The sequence below is a fragment of the Bison bison genome, unplaced genomic scaffold, assembly GCF_000754665.1.
Source record: "Bison bison bison isolate TAMUID 2011002044 unplaced genomic scaffold, Bison_UMD1.0 scf7180017864328, whole genome shotgun sequence".
Classification (NCBI taxonomy): Eukaryota; Metazoa; Chordata; class Mammalia; order Artiodactyla; family Bovidae; genus Bison; species Bison bison.
This window is the reverse complement of record NW_011494900.1, coordinates 4,937,009-4,958,680: the sequence shown is the minus strand read 5'-3', so window position 1 is coordinate 4,958,680 and position 21,672 is coordinate 4,937,009. Positions and strand designations below refer to the sequence as shown.

The 21,672-nt window shown below is 41.2% G+C and overlaps 1 protein-coding gene across 4 annotated transcripts in view; it reads left to right on the top strand.

Moving 5' to 3' along the window:
- IL31RA (interleukin 31 receptor A) overlaps nucleotides 1-21,672 on the top strand; it is a 69,498-nt gene that overhangs the window by 41,520 nt on the left and 6,306 nt on the right. Inside the window, exons 7-12 of one of the 4 annotated variants that reach the window (XM_010853503.1) lie at nucleotides 6,233-6,312; nucleotides 9,688-9,904; nucleotides 15,124-15,306; nucleotides 16,303-16,404; nucleotides 17,231-17,377; nucleotides 19,259-19,399. In XM_010853503.1, the coding sequence (XP_010851805.1) occupies nucleotides 6,233-6,312; nucleotides 9,688-9,904; nucleotides 15,124-15,306; nucleotides 16,303-16,404; nucleotides 17,231-17,377; nucleotides 19,259-19,399 (870 nt within the window). The remainder of the gene's footprint in view (nucleotides 1-6,232; nucleotides 6,313-9,687; nucleotides 9,905-15,123; nucleotides 15,307-16,302; nucleotides 16,405-17,230; nucleotides 17,378-19,258; nucleotides 19,400-21,672) is intronic. The other 3 variants (XM_010853504.1, XM_010853505.1, XM_010853506.1) reach the window with 3 other exon arrangements.

Sequence of the window (21,672 nt, the reverse complement as noted above, 5' to 3'; positions counted from 1 at the left end):
ATCTGTGGGCTTCATATAAAATCCAGCCTGGCTGCGGAGTAACTTTGGGCAAGATACACAAACTCTAAGACTCAGTCTCCTTACTAATTTTTCCCCTTTTCCATAATGAACTATAATTTATAAACTTGAGTTAATAGTGGTACCTATTTTTTAGTATTATTTTAAAGATTAAATGAGATAATGTGTTTAGCCCATAATCAACATTCAGTAATTGATAGATTTCCTATTAGTGTTATTAATTCTCCGAAAAGCCCTATGAAATATGTAGAATCACCTCCATTTGCAAGTGAGATAGATGAGATGTTAATTTGTTCAGGGTCACTCAGCATGTTACCATGCTCTATAAATCAGGAGCCTTGCCCAGAGCCTGACCCCAGTAGATGTTCAATAAGTGTTTGATGAATGTGTTAGTTTCCTGTGGCCACTGTAACAAATTGTGGGTGTGTGTGTGTGCTCAGTTGTTCAGTCATGTCCGACTCTTTGTGACCCCAGGGACTATAGCATGCCAGCCTCCTCTGTCCATGTAATTTTCCAGGCGAGAATACTGGAGCAGGTTACCATTTCCTACTCCACGGGATCCTCCCAACTCAGAGATTGAACTCCCCTCTCTTGTGTCTCCTGCATTGGCAGGTGGATTCTTTGCCACTGCGCCACCTGGGAAGCCCACATTTTTTCTTTTTCTCTTCTAGTTCTAGAATTCAAAGGTCCAAAATCAGTTTCACTGGACTAAGGTCAAAATGTTGTCACAGTTGGAGATTTTGAAGGGAGAATATATTTTCTTGCCTTTTCTACCTTCTAGTAGCTCCCTGTATTCCTTGGTTTGTGGCCCCTTCCTATGAACAAAGCATATTACTCCAGACTCTGCTTCTGTTATCACATTACCTTTTTCTCCTCTTCTGTGTCAAATCTGTCTGCTTCCTTCTTGTAATGACCATCGTGATAACATTTAGGGCCCACTGGGATAATCCAAGATAATCTCCCCATCTCAAAATCCTAACCCAATCACATGTACAAAGTCCCTTTGGCCATATAAGGTAATATTTATAGGTGATAGAGATTTGTACTTAGATCTTTGGTGTTTGTTTTTCAACCTACTACAATGAATGAATGACTAATTAAATGAATACCTATCAAGGGCCACACATCTTCTGAAATATGTCAACGAAACAGAAAAATGCTGATCATTCTAGCCTTCTGAGGCTTTAACTTTGTTTGAGACATGTTGGTTCTAGACCATGAATTTGCCCCCACCCCACCTCTGGGCATGATTTCAGGCCCTTCTTAATCAATCTTACAACAAGTCCCTCACTGGTCTTAGGCAACATGTGGGGTCAGCTCCTGTGTTCCCTGGTCTATATGGCAAAAATGTATTCCCCTGGATCCTGGTTGAGTTTCCCATGACAACTAAATTAGTGTTAACAGATATTTGGCATGTTTGCCCATATGATCATATGTCTGGGAATAATCTGGTGCCTTCTGAATTTCGTATCTCCCACTGGAGATGTTCATGCTTAGTCTGGACTACTCACTGGTGGATGTAGTCACAACAAAGATTCATGTGACACACATAAAGGATTGGGCTGGATGGCCTCTGAAGTCCCTTCTTGCTCTGAGATTCTATTAATCTACGGTATTCAGGCATCCAAGCTTCCATGCTCAACTGTAAGAAAACAGAGAAAAGTAATAAAAAATTTATAATCATTATGTGTTTATATGCTTAGAACAGTGCCTTACAAATGGTAAGTGCTATATAAATTTTAAATAAATAAAAACACGTGCATGATTAAAACAAAACTAGTCAAGTTGTGGACCTAATGTGAATTTTTGATTAAAATTTATGCCGTATTTGGGAGCACTCTATAGACATCATCTCAAATAATCCAATCTTAAAACAAACATACTAGTTTACAAATACCAAACAGCACATAAATTGTACAATATAAAATGGTCCAATGGTTATAATCTGTTGGAGTGCTCAGTTATTGCTGTCTGTGGCTTGGCTGATCCCTATCTTTTAAAATATTAGGACGAAATGCAAGCAATATCCTTGTGCAAGTTGCCCTCTCCCTCTGCTACACCTTTTAGCAGGCAATCTTGGAGAGTGAGTTCTACCCTGGGATTGACCTTGTTTTGTACAGTTCTCCTCCCTGTAGCTGTCATTCTGCTTAGAGACCTAGCATCATTATGGTTCAGTGTCTTAAGTTCATCACAGTCCAACCACTTGCTAATGTCAATTTAATACACTTCTTTCATTGCTAGAAATTAGATTTACCATTTCAACTGATTTATTATTTCAGCTTGCTTGGCTAAGATTGACCACCAAACACTAGATCCTAGTGTTCTCTGTGCCCTGTGCTAATTAAATAAAATGAACATCTGTTAACATTACCACTGGACAATTTTTGCTTTTCTTAATTTTTTCAGAATCCCAGAAGAAACTAATGAAAATGTACCCACCCCAAGCAAATCCTAATTTATCCTCTTCTAATTCATAAAATATCTCCCTGTTTCACAATGAAATGCCAGCTGTTTTACACACACCACCTCAAACCTTTTCTAATTTGAAAATTTCTGTTTTAAGTAGAATATGAGGTACTCTTCTCTTTTACATTTCAATATATTGATTATTAGGATTATTTACTCACATTTAAGCATATAAATATATACTACATGAAACATGCATACTACATGAAACAGCCAATTCATTAAAAAAGACCCTGTTACTAGGGAAGATTTAAGGCAAAAGGAGAAGAGGGCAGCAGGGGATGAGATGGCTGGATCACATCACCAACTCAGTGGACATGAACTTGGGCACACCTCGGGAGACAGTGAAGGACAGGGAGGCTTGGAGTGCTGCAATCCTTGGGATCACAAAGAGCTGGACATGACTTAGTGACTGAACAGCAACAGGAAACAGATATAATAATATTCAATTCCTGGCTCTGTTACTTAAAAGTTATATTGGGCAACTGTCTCACTTCTTAACACCTCAGAAGAGGAAATAGTAATATTGATGTACCTAATTATAAGCCTGTGGAGGTTAGATGAGATGATTCAGGTAAAATGCTTAGTATGTGACACTTGCTAAAAGTGAGCGATTCTTAGTGTTATCTTCAGCAAAGGCAGTAGAATGTGTCTAAAGTACTGATTGATGGTGACTGTGGGTATTTCCAGATTGTAACTGGAACAACAGAGCAGCAAATTCTTACTACATCTGTCCAAACAGTTGATGCCTTGGAATATGTAAACTCCAATATGTAATTAGAGAAGGAAATGGCAACCCAGTCCAGTATTCCTTGCCTGGAGAATCCCATGGACAGAGGAACCTGGAGAGCTACAGTCCATGGGGTCGCAAGAGTCAGACATGACTTAGTGACTAGACCACCACCACAAATATGTGAATATTTTGGCAAATTTGTAAAAGCTTAGTATTATTCTTTCACAAATACAGAATTATTACTTTTCCCCATTTGGTTAAGCTGCATTATTAATTTATTCATTATCAATTTATGATCATGGAAAATTGACTGTAATACTTGTAGAAGAGGGTTTTTCAGATGGCTCAAATGGTAAAGAATCCACCTATGAATGCAGGAGATGCAGGTTCAATCCCTAGGTCGGGAAGATCTCCTGGAGGAGGAAATGGCAACCCACTCCAGTATTCTTGCATGAAAAATTCCATAGACAGAGGAACCTGATGGGCTACAATCCATGGGGTTGCAAAGAGTTGGACACAATTGAGCATGCACACATAATGGTAGAAAATGTAAAAGCTAGCCATTTGTTCTACTAAAAGTTGCGTCTGTAGGAAGTCTACATCAGGAAGACTGTTTCTCTTTGGAACACATCTGCAGGAAATAGTGACCACAATGAAAGGAGAAAATACCTGATTAAATTCATTCATCAGCACTGTCTACCACCTACTAGAACTAAGTGGCTGCCTATGGGGTAAATCTAAGTAGAATTTTACTCTTTCTAATCAATGACTGGAATGATTAATTATTTAATAATCAGTTTATTTTTGTTTCTGTCTATGCTTCAGATGAGTATTTGGAACTGGCTTGTAATGAAAACTTTGCCTTTAGGTTTCTTCTTTCTTATTTTCAATATTATTATCCCAGAGTCTGACTTCCATGTAACTGGAACAGAGAGACTCTGCAAGTAAGAGATGGATTGAGAGTCTTTCCAGTTCTGTGGGTCACCTATGAAGGTCTCATGACTTCGTAGCTTTGTGCTGAGAAGAATGTCTTCTGGGAAGAACGCTGTCTTTACTTACAGCTCAGGCTGTAACCTGTTGACAGGCTGAAACCTGTTACTCTGTGTCTGAGAAAGTTGAGTCCTGACTGTCCAGTCTCTTGATTCGGTAATGACCTTTGGGAAAACTCCTGGCAGAGCTTGTATAACAACATTTCAATGGAATGCAGATTGAGTCATATAGAAAGTTTAAATAGTTTCAATTTCCTTGTATGGAACTTACATGGAATTATAGTAGGTCTCATTGGGAGACTTGGAACCTGGCAGTTAGACTGTTACCCACACTTTGGCTTCTGCAGGCGTAGTTGTAGAAATGTCACCCTTCATTGATGACAAGACAGGTCATTGACTTAATTGCCCTTTAGTGCACATTTCTACATTATGAAGTTGTCTTTAATTAGGGTTCAGTATGTAATTTCACTTTAAACACTCAATTACCTGAATTAAGAACAAAAAAGTCCCTAAAAATAGTCTCTCAATACTAAAATAGTTTAGATCTTTGCCTGAGTGGCAGACCCCATTTTTTGGAGACTGAATTACATTCTTTTCATCCATGTGATTTCCTCAAAAAAAGATTTAGTGTTCATCAACTCCAGCTTCAGAGACATTTCCTCAATTTCATAAATTACAGGCCAATAGCCTTCTGAACAGTTCTTTAGAACCTTGCTTTCCTCTCTTGACTAAAGTGTATGTGTCATTCTTTAGTCAGTAGCTCAGCATTTTGAAATTTCAGGCACATGTCAGAAGGTTCAACTATAAATTACCAGTGGCCCACTTTGTGCCAAAACTCCTTGAGACAAGATATTTGGGAGATACAGTGCAGAGGTCAAGTGTAATAGAAGTTGCTCTCTCTCCTTTTTTTCTTATTTTAAGCTTTGTCCCTGAATAGGTAGATCATCAGAAGCTGACACACTTGAACTGTACTGTCTTCAGGTCTTGTTTTTCCCTGGAGAAATGCATGGACCTAGCTTTCACATTATGATCTTGCATTTCATAGAAGACAACCATGAGAACTGTACACCTGCCATATTTTTGTACTTTTGTTCAACTGTGATTGCAGACATCAGGTTTTAGGTTATCTTTTGTCTTTTTTGACTGGATCTACAAGATAATTCCATTTATGAATTTAATGCACATAGCCTGAAAAAACTTGCCTCTTCACAATGATTTCTATGTGTTCTTTATTTCAGTCCATAAGGAATACACAACTAAATTTTATCTTTTTTACTCTTCTTGCCTGGAAGATTAGCATTAAATTTAGAGCTAACAGAGGGGCTTAGGAAAGATTATTTCTCTGCTTCTTTCTTCTTTGATTTTTTTGTTGTGCTTTATAACATTGTAAGTGTGTGGTTTCATCTCTTTGGGGAGTAGATATGGCATAAATTATATATAAAATCTCTTTAGCAGTTATCTATGTTATTCCTAGCTTTCATGTATGTGAATGGTAGAGGGCAGGAGATGTCATATATCAATCCAGATTTGAGTGATAAATTATATTACAGTTGGATCTATTGTCGTTTTATTTTAGCTTACCTTAAGTCATCAGATCCAAGAGCAGTTTTATTTTATTTTTTTAATTTTTGCCCTACATGATTATGGTTTTACTTTTTTCACAAAATACAAAGCTTTTCACCACATTATAGTAGTGTTCTAATACAAGAAAATCCCAACATTTTCATTGCAGGGGAGGAGTGATTTATATATAGGATATTAATGTTATTTTGATCGTAATTTATTTTGATATTAATGTTATAATGATCTTTTGTTATTTTTGACTTTTGGTTGATTCTAGTCCTTCAACCACAGCATGAAGACATCATTGCAACGAAGTCTTCCACTCTCCACATTACTCCTGCTGGCCCCCTCAAGCAAATCCTCCCCAACGGCATTTTCTAAACAGACAGCCTCACTAATCTCACCATATTCTGCTACAGCTCCCTTCTGTCTCTGCTGAACACCTCACTCTTATTCTTTACAGCTCCACATGGCCTGGATCTATGGAGAGTCCTGAGATCAGACAAAGTGGATGGAAAAAGGCCAGTGCAGCTGTTGTTGAAGGTGACCTCTCTCTGGGTTATTTATTTATAATTCTGTGTAAAAGCCTTGGTCTCTTATACCTCTAAGAAATGTGATCATGGACATTTTACCTCCTTAATTTCCTTCCCTAGAGGCTTTGATGCCCCAAATCTCACAATGATTTCCTATCTCAGAAAAGCCCTGTATGTCATTTTGTAGATGTCCTGAATGTGCAATGCAGACCCTGAGCCTTCTTCTTTGATCTGAAATGTTAACACTTGGAAATGTTAACACCTGAGACAGGTACAAAGTGTAAGTGTCAGTGCAGGAGGCACCTTGACCTTCTGGAGAAAACCGTCGCTGGCTGGCCTTCACTCCAAGGCAATGTAAAATTATATAGCCCCCACCCCCACACTGGAGAAGAGCACTGGCTTGGGGGTGAGCTTACTAGTGTTCCTGAGGTCATTGCACAGGTGCCCCCCAGGGCATTGGGATAGTGGGGTGCAAGGATAGAACAGGGGCCAAGTGGGCCTTTGTAGGATGGAGGCCTCGGAATGAGGAACAAAGGAGGAGCCAGGTTAGTACAGAGGACACGAAAGAGAGAATGAGAGGTGATGGTAGAAAAAAGGATAAAAAAGGAGGGGAAGAAGGAATCAGTAGGAAAGGAAAAAGGCAAACAGAGGGGAAAAAAACAGCCAGAAAATAGGAGAGAGGAGGTGGGGGAAAGAAGAGAGGGAGGAGAGCAGTGAGATGCCCTGATTCTTTGGTGTGTCTCCAGATTTCTCAGGAAATACTCATTGGGTTAGCTCATACTTGCTCAAGTCTGGGCAATTTTCAAACGCTCTTGAAAATGGGGAAATCACCCTGCTTTTTCCAAATGACATTCCATTCCCAGTTACCTCAGGGTTGGAGCATCCTTCTACCTTTCTCCTGTCCCCACCGCGGGGACGAGAAGGACACCCTCAGTGGCAGCAGACAGGGGAGAACACAGCCTGTGGTGTTGGGAAATCTCCAAGAATTGATCCCAGATGTTGTCGAGTTCTTTCTCAGTCAAGTGAGGAAACGAATTACTCTGTCAACATAGTTCTGAGAAGGAAAGTGAACCAGGGCACATCCTGTGTGTGGCCAGACCCACACAGGTCAAGTTGGCCAACCTGTGAAGTAGGTGAGATGGACTTGGACGTCCTTCTTCTTCTCCCCCTCGCCTGGGGACTGGTCTTCCTTTTGCTTTTGTAGAGTTTTCCAAGAACTAGAGCTGCTTAAAAAAGAATGAGCTAAAATCAGATTGTGGTGATGACTACACAACTCTTGACTATACTAAAAGCCAGTGAGTTGCACACTAAGTGAATTTTCTGGTATGTGAATTATATCTCAATAAACTATGATTTTATTATAAAAAGAGAATGAGTTATCATGAATTATAAATGCCTCCCAGTCATTAGGAAGATTTTTAACTGACTTCTTACGTCATGGGAGGTGTAAAGGAAATTCTCAAACCAGATAGACAGTGGGAAAAAGTGACTTCTGAAGTCCTTCTGACCTTATAATCAGTCATTCTGCTCATCTCTGTGTGTTATCAGTAACAGAAAAACAGGAAAGCCCTCTAACTCCTGAGAAATATTCAACATACTGATCTCTAGCAAAACATGGACTCAGGTTCAAGGCTGAAAAAAAGAGGTTGGCCTGGAGCCCCTGGGGTCACCTTCATTTCTCACCAAGGATTTGGTCTGGTAGGGTAACCTTGAATGTTCTAGTCCTCTTAGCTGGAATGTCTGGTTGGGGAAGCTAGCTCTCTCCTTGGAGGGGGTGGTATGGAGATAAAAGGACAGGGTACTCTCCAATCCCTGGACATTTCCAGGAAAGAAATGACCCAGGGCCAGAACAGACTTGGGATTGGCTCAGAGGAAATGCCTCAACTTTAAAGTTTTTGCTTCTCTGTCCATTATCAATATCCACTGAATCATAGAAAAAGCAAAAGAATTCCAGAAAAAAATGTCTGTATCTGTTTCTAGACTACACTAAAGCCTTTGAGTATTTGGATAACAACAAACGATGGAAAATTCTTCAAGAGATGGGAATATTAGACCACCTTACCTGCCTCCTGAGAAACCTGTATGAAGGTCAAGAAGCAACAGTTAGAACTGGACATGGAACAACAGACTGGTTCCAAATTGGGAAAAGAGTGTGTCAAGGCTGTATATTGTCACCCTGCTTATTTAACTGATAGGCAGAGCACATCATGTGAAATGACAGGCTGGATGAAGCACAAGCTGGAATCAAGATTGCCAGAAGAAACAGCAGTGAACTCAGATACGCAGATGACACCACCCTTATGGCAGAAAGTGAAGAGGAACTAAAGAGCCTCTCGATGGAAGTGAAAGAGGAGAGTGAAAAAGTTGGTTTAAAACTCAACATTCAGAAAACTAAGATCATGGCATCTGGTCCCATCACTTCATGGCAAATAGATGAGGAAACAATGGAAACAGTGAGAGACTTTATTTTCTTGGGCTCCAAAGAGCCCACTGTGGATGGTGACTGCAGCTATGAAATTAAGAGATGCTTGCTCCTTGGAAGAAAAGCTATGACAAACCTAGACAGTGTATTAAAAAGCAGAGACATTACCTTGCCTACAAATGTCCAGGTAGTCAAAGCTATATTTTTTCCATTAGTTGTGTATGTATGTGAGAGCTAGACAATAAAAAAAGCTGAGCACCGAAAAATTTATGCCTTCGAACTGTGGTGCTGGAGAAGACCCTTGAGAGTCCCTTGGACAGCAAAGAGATCAAACCAGTCCATCCTAAAGGAGATCAGTCCTGAATATTCATTGGAAGGACTGATGATGAAGCTGAAACTCCAATACTTTGGCCACCTGATGTGAATAACTGACTCATTTGAAAAGCCTCTGATGCTGGGAAAGATTGAGGGCAGGAGGAGAAGGGGATGACAGAGGATAAGGTGGTTGAATGGCATCACCGACTCAGTGGATCTGAGTCTGAGCAAACTCTGGGAAGGAGTGGAGGACAGGGAAGCCTGGCGTGCTGCAGTCCGTGGGGTCGCAAAGAGTTGGACATGACTGAGCGACTGAACAACAACCTCTCCCATTTAAGACAGAGAGAAAGATGCTGCCTAAAGGAATAAGGAGTTATTTGCTTGCATTGGTTTGGGCATCATGCTAGTTTAGCTTTGTGGAATTAGACTTCTATCAAGGGTTGATACCAAGAGACCATTTATAAATCACCTCATGGCATTTGGAGGGTTGACATGGCACAGGTATGTTACTCATCCCAGAGGGATCATCACAGGGTTATAGTGTAGCACCTAATATTGCCTCCCTTCTCTGATTCCCACCATTCATTACTGTCTCAGTGACTTTCTTTCTTTGCTGTTAGCAGTAAATTTTGTTTCCTTTGTGTTCAGAAGGCAAAAGGAGCCCCAGTCCTGGAGAAAGTTCTTGGTTACAAAATACAGTATTTTCCAGAAAACAATAGTAACCTCAGAGAGACAATGAACACTACTAACCAGCAGCCTGAACTGTACCTGGGAAACCAGACCTACTGGGTCCATGTGAGGTCTTATAATTCTCTTGGGGAATCTCCAGAGGCCACCTTGAGGATCCCAGCTATTGATGAAAAGTGTGAGTATGACATAAACTTCTTATTTAGATGCCTAACCCCATCTGATATGCCAAGCAGTTGTCCCTGTCCTCTCAATGGTTGCTGTTTTTTTAGCATCAAAATGAAAATGAAGTAAGGACATTTTAGGTTAAGGTGGGGTGATCATAATCTTCAATGAATTAATGAGCCTCTTGAAATACTTTTCTTTTGGAATAAAGCCTGTGTTGAAAATCAGAGATTTCGTAAATCATACGAGACACAGTCATGAGCCTAGAAGTTCTATGTGCAGCGTGTATTTGTTTTATTCTGAGTGAATATAAGCTGGATTGAGCATTATAAAACTGTCAGATCTGCCATGTTTATCCTCAGTGGCTAAAAGATGTCTTTCGAGATCTTCCCTTCACGTTGCTGACCATATCCCAGTCTTGATCTGTTCCCTCTCCTGTTTTCTTCCTTTTCTCCCTCCCATTTGACTACCTAGTTAGGGATATTTCTGATGTTAATTGTTGTTGTTGTTCAGTTTCTAAGTAGTGTCTGACTCTTTGCGACCCCATGGACTGCCCCATGCCATAGGCTTCCCTGTCCTTCACTTTCTCCCTGGAGTTTGTTTGGATTTGTGTTCATTGAGTTGGTGATGCTATCCAACCGTCTCATCCTCTGCCACCCTCTTCTTTTGCCTTCAATCTTTCCCAGCACCAAGGTCTTTTCTAATGAGTTGGCTGTAATGTTTATTCTTGCCAATAATTGCTCATTACACCTTTAATTAAGTAATTTTAAAAACGTTACTTCCATGCAAACTTATATTTTATATCCTGTTTTGGAATAAAAGAGCTTCTTTGAGTCTTATTCAAGGAATTGCAGGCAATCTATTTCCTCTTCCTGGCTTTATTTTCTCTATAGATCTTATTGCTGTTGTTCAGTTGATAAGTCATGTCTGACTCTTTTGCGACTCCCTGGGCTGTAGCCCACCAAGTTCCTATATCCATGGGATTTCCCACTCAAGAATACTGGGGTGGGTTGCCATTTCCTTCTCCAGGGGATCTTCCTGACCCAGGGATCGAACCCTCGTCTCCTGTGTCTCTGCAACAATGTGCAGGAATGGCAGTGTTGGTTGCAACAGAGGCCTGCAAAACCTAAAATGTTTACTATTTGACCCTTTACAGACCTCTTTGCAGTTCCCAGTCTAAGACATCTAAGAATGTGATGTTTTACAGAATTTTGTTTAACAGAGTCACCTGGAGAATAGTTATAATAATAATTGTAAGCTTAACAATCATTAGGTGTAATCATCCAGCATTGTCCATTAGGATATGTCAGACATTGTGCTAAAATGATATGGTTCAATCTAATTTTAGCCTCAAATGACCCATGGGATAGGTGCCATCAGGTTTTCTTTTTAGTTGATGAAGCTGTGATTCAGGAAAGCTTAGTAATTTGCCCAAAGATCTCTCAGGTGGACTCTAAGCACAGGTCTACATGATTCCAAACTTGTCCAATATATTTTATCCAGAACCGTGGACTTAGTAAAGTGACTTAGAAATCTGATCACAGCTGCTGTGTGACACTGAACGATTATTTTCCTCTGTGGACCCCTATTTTCCTATCTTTCAAATAAAGAATTGGAATAGAAACACCTTCAGGTTCCTTTTGGCCCCAAGACAAGAAGCTCTGCTTGTAGGAGACCTTAGCCAGTAGACAGCTGTGGAGTGGTCTGAGGCAGGACATGGCAAAACATGACCAACTGTCTGAGGAGGAGGTTGGTACTGAGTTGAGGTAGGGTTCAAGTTGGGCTGGGATGGTGGGCAAAGATGAAGCACTTCTAGCATCTGAGAATGGTATTTGATGGGCCCAGAGTGACTGACTTCATGCAAATCATAAGAAATTAACGGCTTTTGCAGTCTAAGTCCCTTTCCTCTTTTCTCAAGAGGAATCTATTTCCTACCACATCTGGGGGTGTATTGTGTTTGGAGAAATTGCCCAAAAAGTGACTATTGAGTGATGGAGGCAATTAGTCGACATTCAGTAGAACAATGACTTGGAAACTTCTTTCAACAACCCTTAATGCTGCCAGGCCCTTTCCTCTTGCTAGGCTGACTTATGGCTTATTCCACACCCTCTGTGGTCCAGAATCTGTGCTTATTTCTTAACTCTTTAGACCTGACTTCTGCTCCTCAGAATTGCAATGCTGCTAAAGAGAAAGAATGTGTGGTTAGCAACCAACACGCACGTCCATCTTCAAATTGGGATGTTCGTGCAAGTGGTTTATTAATCAGAAAAGGAAGGAAGGCCAGGAAAGAGGAGGAAGAGGAGGCTGAGCCAAAGATGCTGATTGATTTTCCCAGATATTCCCAAGAAAGCACCATAGACTAGGTGACTTCAAACAACAGAAACTCAACTGCCTCATTGTTCTGCAGGCTAGAAGTCTAAAAATCAGGCATTGGCAAGACTGTGCTCCCTCAAAAACTTCCAAGGGAGGATCCTTCCTTTTTATTCCAGCTTCTGGAAGCCCCAGGCTTTTCTTGGCTCGTAGCAGTATAATTCTAATCCAACTCATTCCTCACATGACCAGCTTCCTGTGTGTGTCTGTCTCTGCATTCAAATTCCACTTTTAAGGAGACCAGTCATACCGGGCTAAGGACTCTCATCTTATTTTAGCTACTTACACCTGCTTTCCAAATAAGGTTACATTCTGCAATACCAAGAATATCTTCTGCAGGCACACAATTCAACCCATAATGGTTCGATCTGAGTTGACAGTCCTGGGGAGGGTGGTTCCAGCCTGACCCTGCACAGGAACTCTGAAGTTTGTTACAGCTCAAAGTTATCCTAAGCAGGCAACATATAAAGACAGCAAAAAGGCATCAGAGGGGATCGGTTGGCAGTTTATTCTCTAAGTCGTGTCCAACTCTTGTGACCCCATGGACTATAGCCTGCAGGCCCCTCTGCCCATGGGATTCTCCAGGCAAGAGTACTGGAGTGGGTTGCCATTTCCTTCTCCAGGGGCTCTTCCCAACCCAGGAATTGAACCCGGGTCTCCTGTATTGCAGGCAGATTCTTTACCAACTGAGGCGATCAGGGAACACTAATGTTACCTGCTTCAAGAGGCTGAGTAAGTTTCCAAATGCTCCAATAATGACTTTCAGCTTGACTGAAACAGTGACTAAGGATGCTTAGAGGCTATGAGCAGAGAAGGGCAGGGAGGAGAGAGCTGGGATGCTAGGGCTTCGGTGGGGTTGATTTCCTGGCTGTGTGCTGCTTGCCCCACTCTAGCTTCACAATTTCCCCACGTCTCAGTTGCCCTTCCTCAGAGCTGCCCTTTCAAGTTGACAGATTCTCCGGCCTAGCTTCTAGACCAGATGCTGGAGTCTCTCATAAAGGCCCAGTATGGGGAAAGGACTCCTTCCCATCAACTGTGAGCTTCAAGAACAGAGGCTCCTAAATACATACACAACCCTCTGGGGCTTGTTGTTGTTGTTTTCCTTTTATTTTAAATTAATTTTTATTGGAGTATAGTTGATTTTGGAGAGGGGAGCTTCCTTGGTGGCTCAGATGGTAAAGAATCTGACTGCAATGCAGGAGACCTGTGTTCAATCCCTGGGTCAGGAAGATTCCCCTGGAGAAGGAAGTGTCTACCCATTCCAGTGTTGTTGTCTAGGAAAGCCCATGAACAGAGGAGCCTGGGGGGCTACAGTCCATGGAGTCGCAAAGAGTTGGACACGACTTAATGACTAATCTACACACAGCTGCTTTACAGTGTTGTGTTAGTTTCTGCTGTACAGCAAAATGAATCCGTTATACATATTCACATATCCCCTCATTTTTAGATTTCCTTCCCATTTCTTTGGCTTCCCTGATAGCTCAGTTGGTAAAGAATCCACCTGCAATGCAGGAGACCCTGGTTTGATTCCTGGGTCGGGAAGATTCCCTGGAGAAGGGATAGGCTACCCACCCTAGTATTCTTGGGCTTCCCTTGTGGCTCAGCTGGTAAAGAATCCACCTGCAATGTAGGAGACCTGGGTTCAATCCCTGGGTTGGGAAGATCCCCTGGAGAAGGGAGCGGCTACCCACTCCAGTATTCTGGTCTGGAGAATTCCATGGCTACAGTCCATTGGGTCCCAAAGAGTTCCCATTTAGGTCACCACAGAGCACTGAATAAAGTTCCTTTTGCCATAGAGTAGGTTCTCATTAGTTATCTATTTTATTTCATAGTAATGTATTTGTTGCATAGGCATAGCAGAATTTAGTACCCACTGGACTCTTATGCCAAATCTCTATACTTGCCTAAGTTTCCAACTTCAAGAGGCATTTTGGCTTTTTTGAGGGACTCCATCTCCCCTTCTGCCCTCATCCAGGACCATCTTTGATGTTTATTTAAACATGCTTCCTGTGGATTCCAATTCTAGAGGCTCAGGGTTGTTGCAGGTGGTGAGGAGTAGAGGAGGGGAAAGCCACATGCTGTGGTCTTCTGAGCCGCACTCCTTCATGCCCTCCTTCTCCTCCTTCCCTTCCCACATCTCCAGTAGTCCTCTCTTCTGCGTGTCCAGAACATTTTCAATAAGGGAACTCTCTGATTCTGATTAGATCCCAGGTACTAGATTTGAAGCCACATGCTCAACTTTTCTACTAAAGAACACTGTAGGCTGTTTCCTCACCTGTCCTTTTGCTAGGTCTGCGGGGAATAGAGTCATTTACCTATTGGTCCACATCTAGGTGCTTCAGCTGAGTGTGTCTATCTCCTTCTGCAGCAGATACAATTCTTCCTACCTGAAGATGGGACTGCATAGACAGGTCATATAGCACCAGTTTAGATGGTCAAAATTTGAAGCCATCACCCTGGTATGATTTTTAGGGTCACCAGCTTCCAGCTTCCCAGTCACAAAATTATAGATGCCTGAAATTCTACCTTTAGAGATCCATTCTTTGTCTCAGGCTTACTTTCCTTTTGACTTGCACAGACCCCAGAGCTGCCCAGTAATTCTTAGTCATCAACTGTCTAGTAAGATTCTCTGCTGGCAACAGGCAAATATGGGGAAGATAACAAAAGGCACTTCATCAAATATTAAGAGTAAGGAAAAGGGATACAATAAAAACATTAAAAACAGCATCCTAGTGGAAGGTGGCAGTGGAGATCCTGAACTTTGACCTTCTTTACACTTTGGGCAGTGAACAGATGTAAATGTGGTTGGTGCATCTGGAGGAGGAGTTCGGTGTTGTGAAGCAGTCTTTCCTCTCCTTTCAGTGTTCCACTGCATCGAGGCCATGCACACCTGCCTCACTCAGGACCAGCTGGTGGTGGAGTGGCAAAGCTCTGCTCTGGAGGTCGATACATGGATGGTGGAGTGGGTCCCAGACGTGGACTCAAAGCCCTCGGCCATTTCCTGGGAGTCTGTGTCTCACGCCAGGAACTGGACAATCCAGCAAGGTAGCCAGTGCGGACCCCACAGGTTCTTGCTGTGTAGGATTCACTTTCGTTTTCACCAGTTTTAAAATCCTTAATTTTGGCTTCATACCTGTAAATTGTGAGTAATAGAATTTGACAGGCTAGGGCAAGCTTAGTGACGTGTGCTTCTTGGCATTTCCCAGCAGTGCTGGAATAAGAAGCCGTGAGCATCAGACTAGGCAGCTGACGTGTTTCCAGGCGGAAAGCACCATCTTTGGTGGTGGACACCCACCATCAGAGAGCTCTTCCCAGATACCATGATCATGTGGATGCAATGTGGAAATCATGTGATTGTGTGGAAACACCAGACTTTGTATCCCATCTGTCCTACTCAGGGTGCCTCCTTCAGTTCTGGCTATATGTTTAGGTTCTAGGGCCCTTCCACAAGTGACTGATACAGAGAATAGCCTTCTTTTCAAGAAAGTCCCTGCTCCATATAAGACACATAAGTGAGGCTTCACTCTCCCAGTCCTATCACTCTGACCATTTTTTAATACTTAGAAGCATCTATATGAAGAATTATACTTATGTAGGGAGGCAGACAGACAGAAGAGCTAGAATTTATGGTAGCTGAGTTCTCTAGGGTGATATGCTATTGAAAGAAGAATTAAGTTTATTCTGTGGTGCACCCCAAATGATGTAACAAAATCAATGATGAAGAAGAGCCTGGATCTCTTACTTCTCCTTCCTGGGTGGCTCAACCATTTTGTCAGAGTGGTGCAGGTTTGGTTCTAAGAATTAGTTTCAAAATGTTAGAACCAACATAGATATTAGAGACCATCCAACCTAAGTCCCTTATTTTCCAGATGTGGAGATGATAGGGAAATAAAATATCTTCCATAAGTCATAGGTCATAAGTCAGTCTAGCATTCCTTCTTCTATGCTGTGCTCTGCACCTAACGCTTCTTTCTCCCTCCCTCCTTCTCTCTCTTTCCCTCCCGCTGCCCCACTCCCTGTCTACCTCCCCTTTTTCTACAGATGAACTGGAACCTTTCTGGTGCTATAATATCTCTGTGTATCCAATGTTGCAAAACCTAGTGGGCGAGCCATATTCCATCCAGGCTTATGTCAAAGAAGGTGGTATGTATGGACAGGGTTCCACTGGGCAAAGGCAACTCTGGGGCCTGTCCATCCTTTACCCAAGGCTGCGAAGGCCTGCAGCTTGTTCACAGTTGCTTTCGTGCTCATCCGTGCTGCACATTTAGCTTGTAGTAAGCTATGTATACTTATTACCGTTTGTAGTAGTTGACACAGTTGTGGTCAAAGTATGGAGTCACTGAATTTTGAAGCTGTGGTGGACATTAGAGATCATCAAGTCCAAGTCCCTCATCTCACAAAAGCAAGGTTCAGAGAGGTGAACCAACTTGCCCAAAGTCACAAATAAACAGCACTAACAGCTCTATAACCAGAAAAGACCAAGCTAGGGATCCTAAGAGTTAACTGTAACTTGGAGATGCTAAAAAATTATAGTTGATTGTATAGCAATAAGCAAAGGTTTTATTGGTGAACCACTCAGACTTTACTTCTACCTTTTTGGAAGTTAACGTCTTCCAGATTCAACCTTAGGAAATAGATCCTGTCACTCAAAGATAGCTCACGGAGGCATAATCTTCAACTGTTTGATAATAGCTATTACACGTATGGATGAGAGAGCTGGGTGCCAAATTAGTGAGAGGTCTATGAGCAAGTACTCTTTCTCTGGTCTTTGACTCTGCTTCTCTTCCTGTTTGAGAGGTATGATTCCAGACAACAGTTTTCTCAAGACAAGTTGATTCATCATTTCCCTACTCTGCCCTGCCTCCCACCCCCAGCACTGATTACAGTTTGAGGACTGGGCAGAGACTTCGTAGGGGAAGGACCTGCTGGGGTGTGATTCGGTATTCATTTGTCTCCCCGTCCTATAAAGTTCCATCAGAAGGTCCCGAGACGAAGGTGGAGAACATTGGTGTGAGGACAGTCACAATTACATGGAAGGAGATTCCCAAGCGTCACAGAAATGGTTTCATCAACAATTACACCATATTTTACCAAGCTGAAGATGGAAAGGAATTCTGTAAGTGAGCTTATAGTCAAGCTGAAAGAACCCTGAGCCCCAGATGGATGCTGCGGTAGACCTGCTATCAGGGTAGATCCTGTGGTGGGTGCCCTTCCATTTTGCAGGAATCACTTAACTTCCTTGAGATTCTCTGAAAACAGAGTCAAGGGTGTCCATCTCTTGAGTTTTTAAGAGTCAAATGAGATTGAAATGACTGTACCTGAGAGTCCTGTAGGCACCAGAGAAACTGATACCATTTGTGCCCGTCAGGATGTGAACAGTGGGCCTCCAGGGAGCTTCTTGACCTTTCCTCCAGAATGGGACATGCCTAGATAAAGGCTAGAGGGGACAGACCCTGTTTGGTGGCATTTGCTTCAGTGAAGGACCCTTTACAATGGCTCCTACCGTCCACTGCCTTTTCTTGCATCTACAATATTGCCTGACGTCCTCAATTGTGGGCTAGGCCTGGGTTTTTGTTTAGGCTAATTTTTTTTGCTGTTATGGTAAAATACATATAATGTAAATTTTACCACTTCAAACATGTGAGAGTATACAATTTAGTGGCACTAAATATTAAGCATCCATAATGTTGTAACCATAACACTACTTATTTCCACTCCAAACAGAAACCGTGTACCCATCAATTAGTCACTTCCTTACCCTTTTCCCACAGTCCGTGGCAACCAGAAAACTCCTTTCTGTTTCTATGGGTTTACCTATTCTGGATACTTCATATAAACAGAATCATACAATATGTGACTTTTTTTTTTTTTTTTTGGCCTGGCTTCTCTCACTTGGCATAATGTGTTTAAAGTTCATCAATGTTGTAGCATGTATTAGCACCTCATTCCTTTTTATGGCTGAATAATATTTTATTATATCAAGAAACATTTTTTTGTAATCCATTCATCAGTTGATAAAACATTTTAGCCACTGTGATTAATGCTGCTGTGAACATTGGTGTATAAATATGTTTGAATCTCTGCTTTTAGTTCTTTGGGGGTATATACTAGGATTAGAATTGCTGGGTCATTTGGGAATTTTAAGTTAACTTACCGAGGAGCCATCAAACTGTTTTCCATAGCAGCTACACCAATTTACATTTCCACCAGCAATAAATTAGAGTTCTAATTTCTCTACATCCTTATCAACACTTGTTATTTTCCATTTTTAAAAAGTGTCGCTGTCCTAGTGGGTATGAAATGCTATCTCAATGTGGTTTTTAAAAAATGTATTTATGTTTAACTGAAGGATAATTGCTTTACAACATTGTGTTGGTTTCTGTCAAATGTCAACATGAACCAGCCATATCACTGTGGCTTTGATTTGCACTTCCGTAATAACTAACGATGTAGAGCATCTTTGATATGTGTTTTTGGCCATTTGTATATCTTCTTTAGAAAAAGTCTTTGAATCTCTTTGCTCATTTTTAAATTGGGCTGTTTGTCGTTCAGTTGTTGAGTTGTTAGGGTTTTTGTTTTTTTTTTAAACATTCTGGATACAAATTCCTTATCAAATGTATGATTTGCAAATATTTTTTCCCATTCTGTGAGTTTTTCACTCTCTTGATAGTGTCTTTTGATGCACAAAAACTTTTAATTTTGATGAAGTCCAGTTTAATCTTTCTGCTGCTTCTGTGCTGGTATCATATTTAAGAAGTCTTTGTCATATTCAAGTCCATATAGATCTACCCTATGTGGTTTTCTAAGCATTTTATGGTTTTAACTCTTATATTTAGGTCTTTGATCCATCTTAATAAGCTAATTTTAATGGATAGAGAGATAGGACTGTGAGATTGCCAAGCTTGGAAGCACAGGTTCCAGTGCTCTTGAGCTCCAATAAAGCACAGTTTTCACTTGGGTTTGGCTGTGGTGTTTGACTTCTGTATTTTTCCTTTAGCCAAGACAGTCAACTCCAGCATCCTGCAGTATGACCTGGAGTCCCTGACACGAAAGACCTCTTACACTGTTCAGGTCATGGCCAGCACCAGTGCTGGGGGAATTAATGGCACCGGGATAAACTTCAAGACATTGTCAATTAGTGAGTACTCCTTTAGTCCCTGGGAATATCTCCTTGGTATTTCCTTTAGGCCAGTCACAGATGGTGTTTGCCAGGGGCAGGAGGAAGCCAAGTGAAAGGGCGATGTAAGAAGAACCATTTGTTCTCTGACTCACTGGCCTTCCAGGAAAGCATATGAGTGATGGGAGGGAGAGCTGAATTTGGAAAGATGGTTTGTTTTGCTTCTTCCTCAGGGGTGGCCCCAGATCTTCATAGAGAGGAGGGATCAAGTTAATGCCAACTTTACTGACACTTCAAACCAGCCCCACCTGAAGACTGTCCCCAGTTCACAGTCAATCCCTGTGTGTCAAACAAGGAAAAACCTTGCACCATTGACCCACTTAATGTCACATTTGTGGAGTCTTTTGAGTAAGAAAGTGCATAATATGTTCTAGTAATCAGATTTTATATTAAAAATGGGAGCAAGAAAAATTTAATAAATACAACAATAATGTAAAATATAATATGATTCATATGATGCTTGTGGGGCTATTCAAGAGGGAAAGAAGATGGGCTGAGAAGGGAGATGAAGGAGAAAGAAGGAAGGAAGATGAGAGAAACAGGTTAATTTTTCCAAGTCTTTGAATGACAGGTTTGATTGTAAGGATATACTAACACTGTTCTTACAAATGAAACTTAAAAGTGAAGGAATATTGCAAAATTTCAATAAAAGCTAGAAATAGTCTAAGTATTCTTGGAAGTCCCTTATTTATCATGTTTCCAAGAGAAGAAAAGCAGTTTATGGTTCTAGAAAATGTGGGTACAGTATGTGTTTCTACACAGAAAACACGTTCGTTTTTTATTGACTGAAACATTGTCTTTAGGGACTTCTTTTTTGATATTGCTCTTTAAAATTTTAAAAAATCATGTTATATTTTTACAACACTAGGCACAAATTGCATTATCTGGTGGAATTTCTCTAGGGGTCAACTTGAAGGCAAAAGTCTACCTTGGAGCCTAGAAGTTTCTTACCTTTGGTTCTTATAGATCTCCCTGCTTCTATCTTTGATCCTCTACCATCTGTTTTCCACACAGCAGCCAGAGTTTAAAATCCTAGATGCCCTGCTTAATCCAAACTCCTTCCTATAGCTTTTAGGACCCTTCCTAATCTGTCCCTTCCTGATCTCACCTCCCACCACTTACCATTTATGTTCCCATTTATGCTCCTGAATCTGCTCTTTTTTCTGCCTGGAATGCTTTCCCCAAAATGAACATGGCTCATTCCTTCTCATTATTCACATTACCTCAAATTTCACTTCTCCCAAAAGCCTTCCTTTGCTACCCTATCTAAAGGTACTAACTCCTATCCTACTTTACCCTAGTTTTTCTCTAATAACAAAAATAATTTTAAAAACACCCATTTTATCTGAAATAATCTTACATTATTTATTGTCTGAATTCTTGTACCAGAATGTAAACTCCATGAGAGTAGGGATTCCTGTGTTTCTTGTTGTTTATTTTATTACTCAGAATAGTGTTTGCCAAATTATAAGTGCTCATAAAATGTTTATTAAATGAATGAAATTGGAGGATGAACCTGGGGAACATAATTTGTCAGTATTATTCATGGAGAGGAGAAATGAAATGAATTTGAATTAAATTGAAAGAAAATTGACAAGGAATATGTTGCTAAAACTATTGGTTCATTTCAGTTCCATTCAGTCGCTCAGTCGTGTCTGACTCTTTGCGACCCCATGAATCACAGCACGCCAGGCCTCCCTGTCCATCACCAACTCCCGGAGTCAACCCAAACCCGTGTCCATTGAGTTGGTGATGCCATCCAACCATCTCATCCTCTGTCGTCCCCTTCTCCTCCCGCCCTCAATCTTTCCCAGCAGCAGGGTCTTTCCAATGAGTCAGCTCTTCGCATCAGGAGGCCAAAGTATTGGAGTTTCAGCTTCAAAATCAGTCCTACCAATGAACACTCAGGACTGATCTCCTTTAGGATGGACTGGTTGGATCTCCTTGCAGTCCAAGGGACTCTCAAGAGTTTTCTCCAACACCACAGTTCAAAAGCATTAATTCTTTGGTGCTCAGCTTTCTTTATAGTCCAACTCTCACATCCATACATGACCACTGGAAAAGCCATAGCCTGGACTAGACGAACCTTTGTTGGCAAAGTAATGTCTCTGCTTTTTAATATTCTGTCTAGTCATAACTTTCCTTCCAAGGAGTAAGCATCTTTTAATTTCATGGCTGCAATCACTATCTGCAGTGATTTTGAAGCCCAGAAAAATAAAGTCAGCCACTGTTTC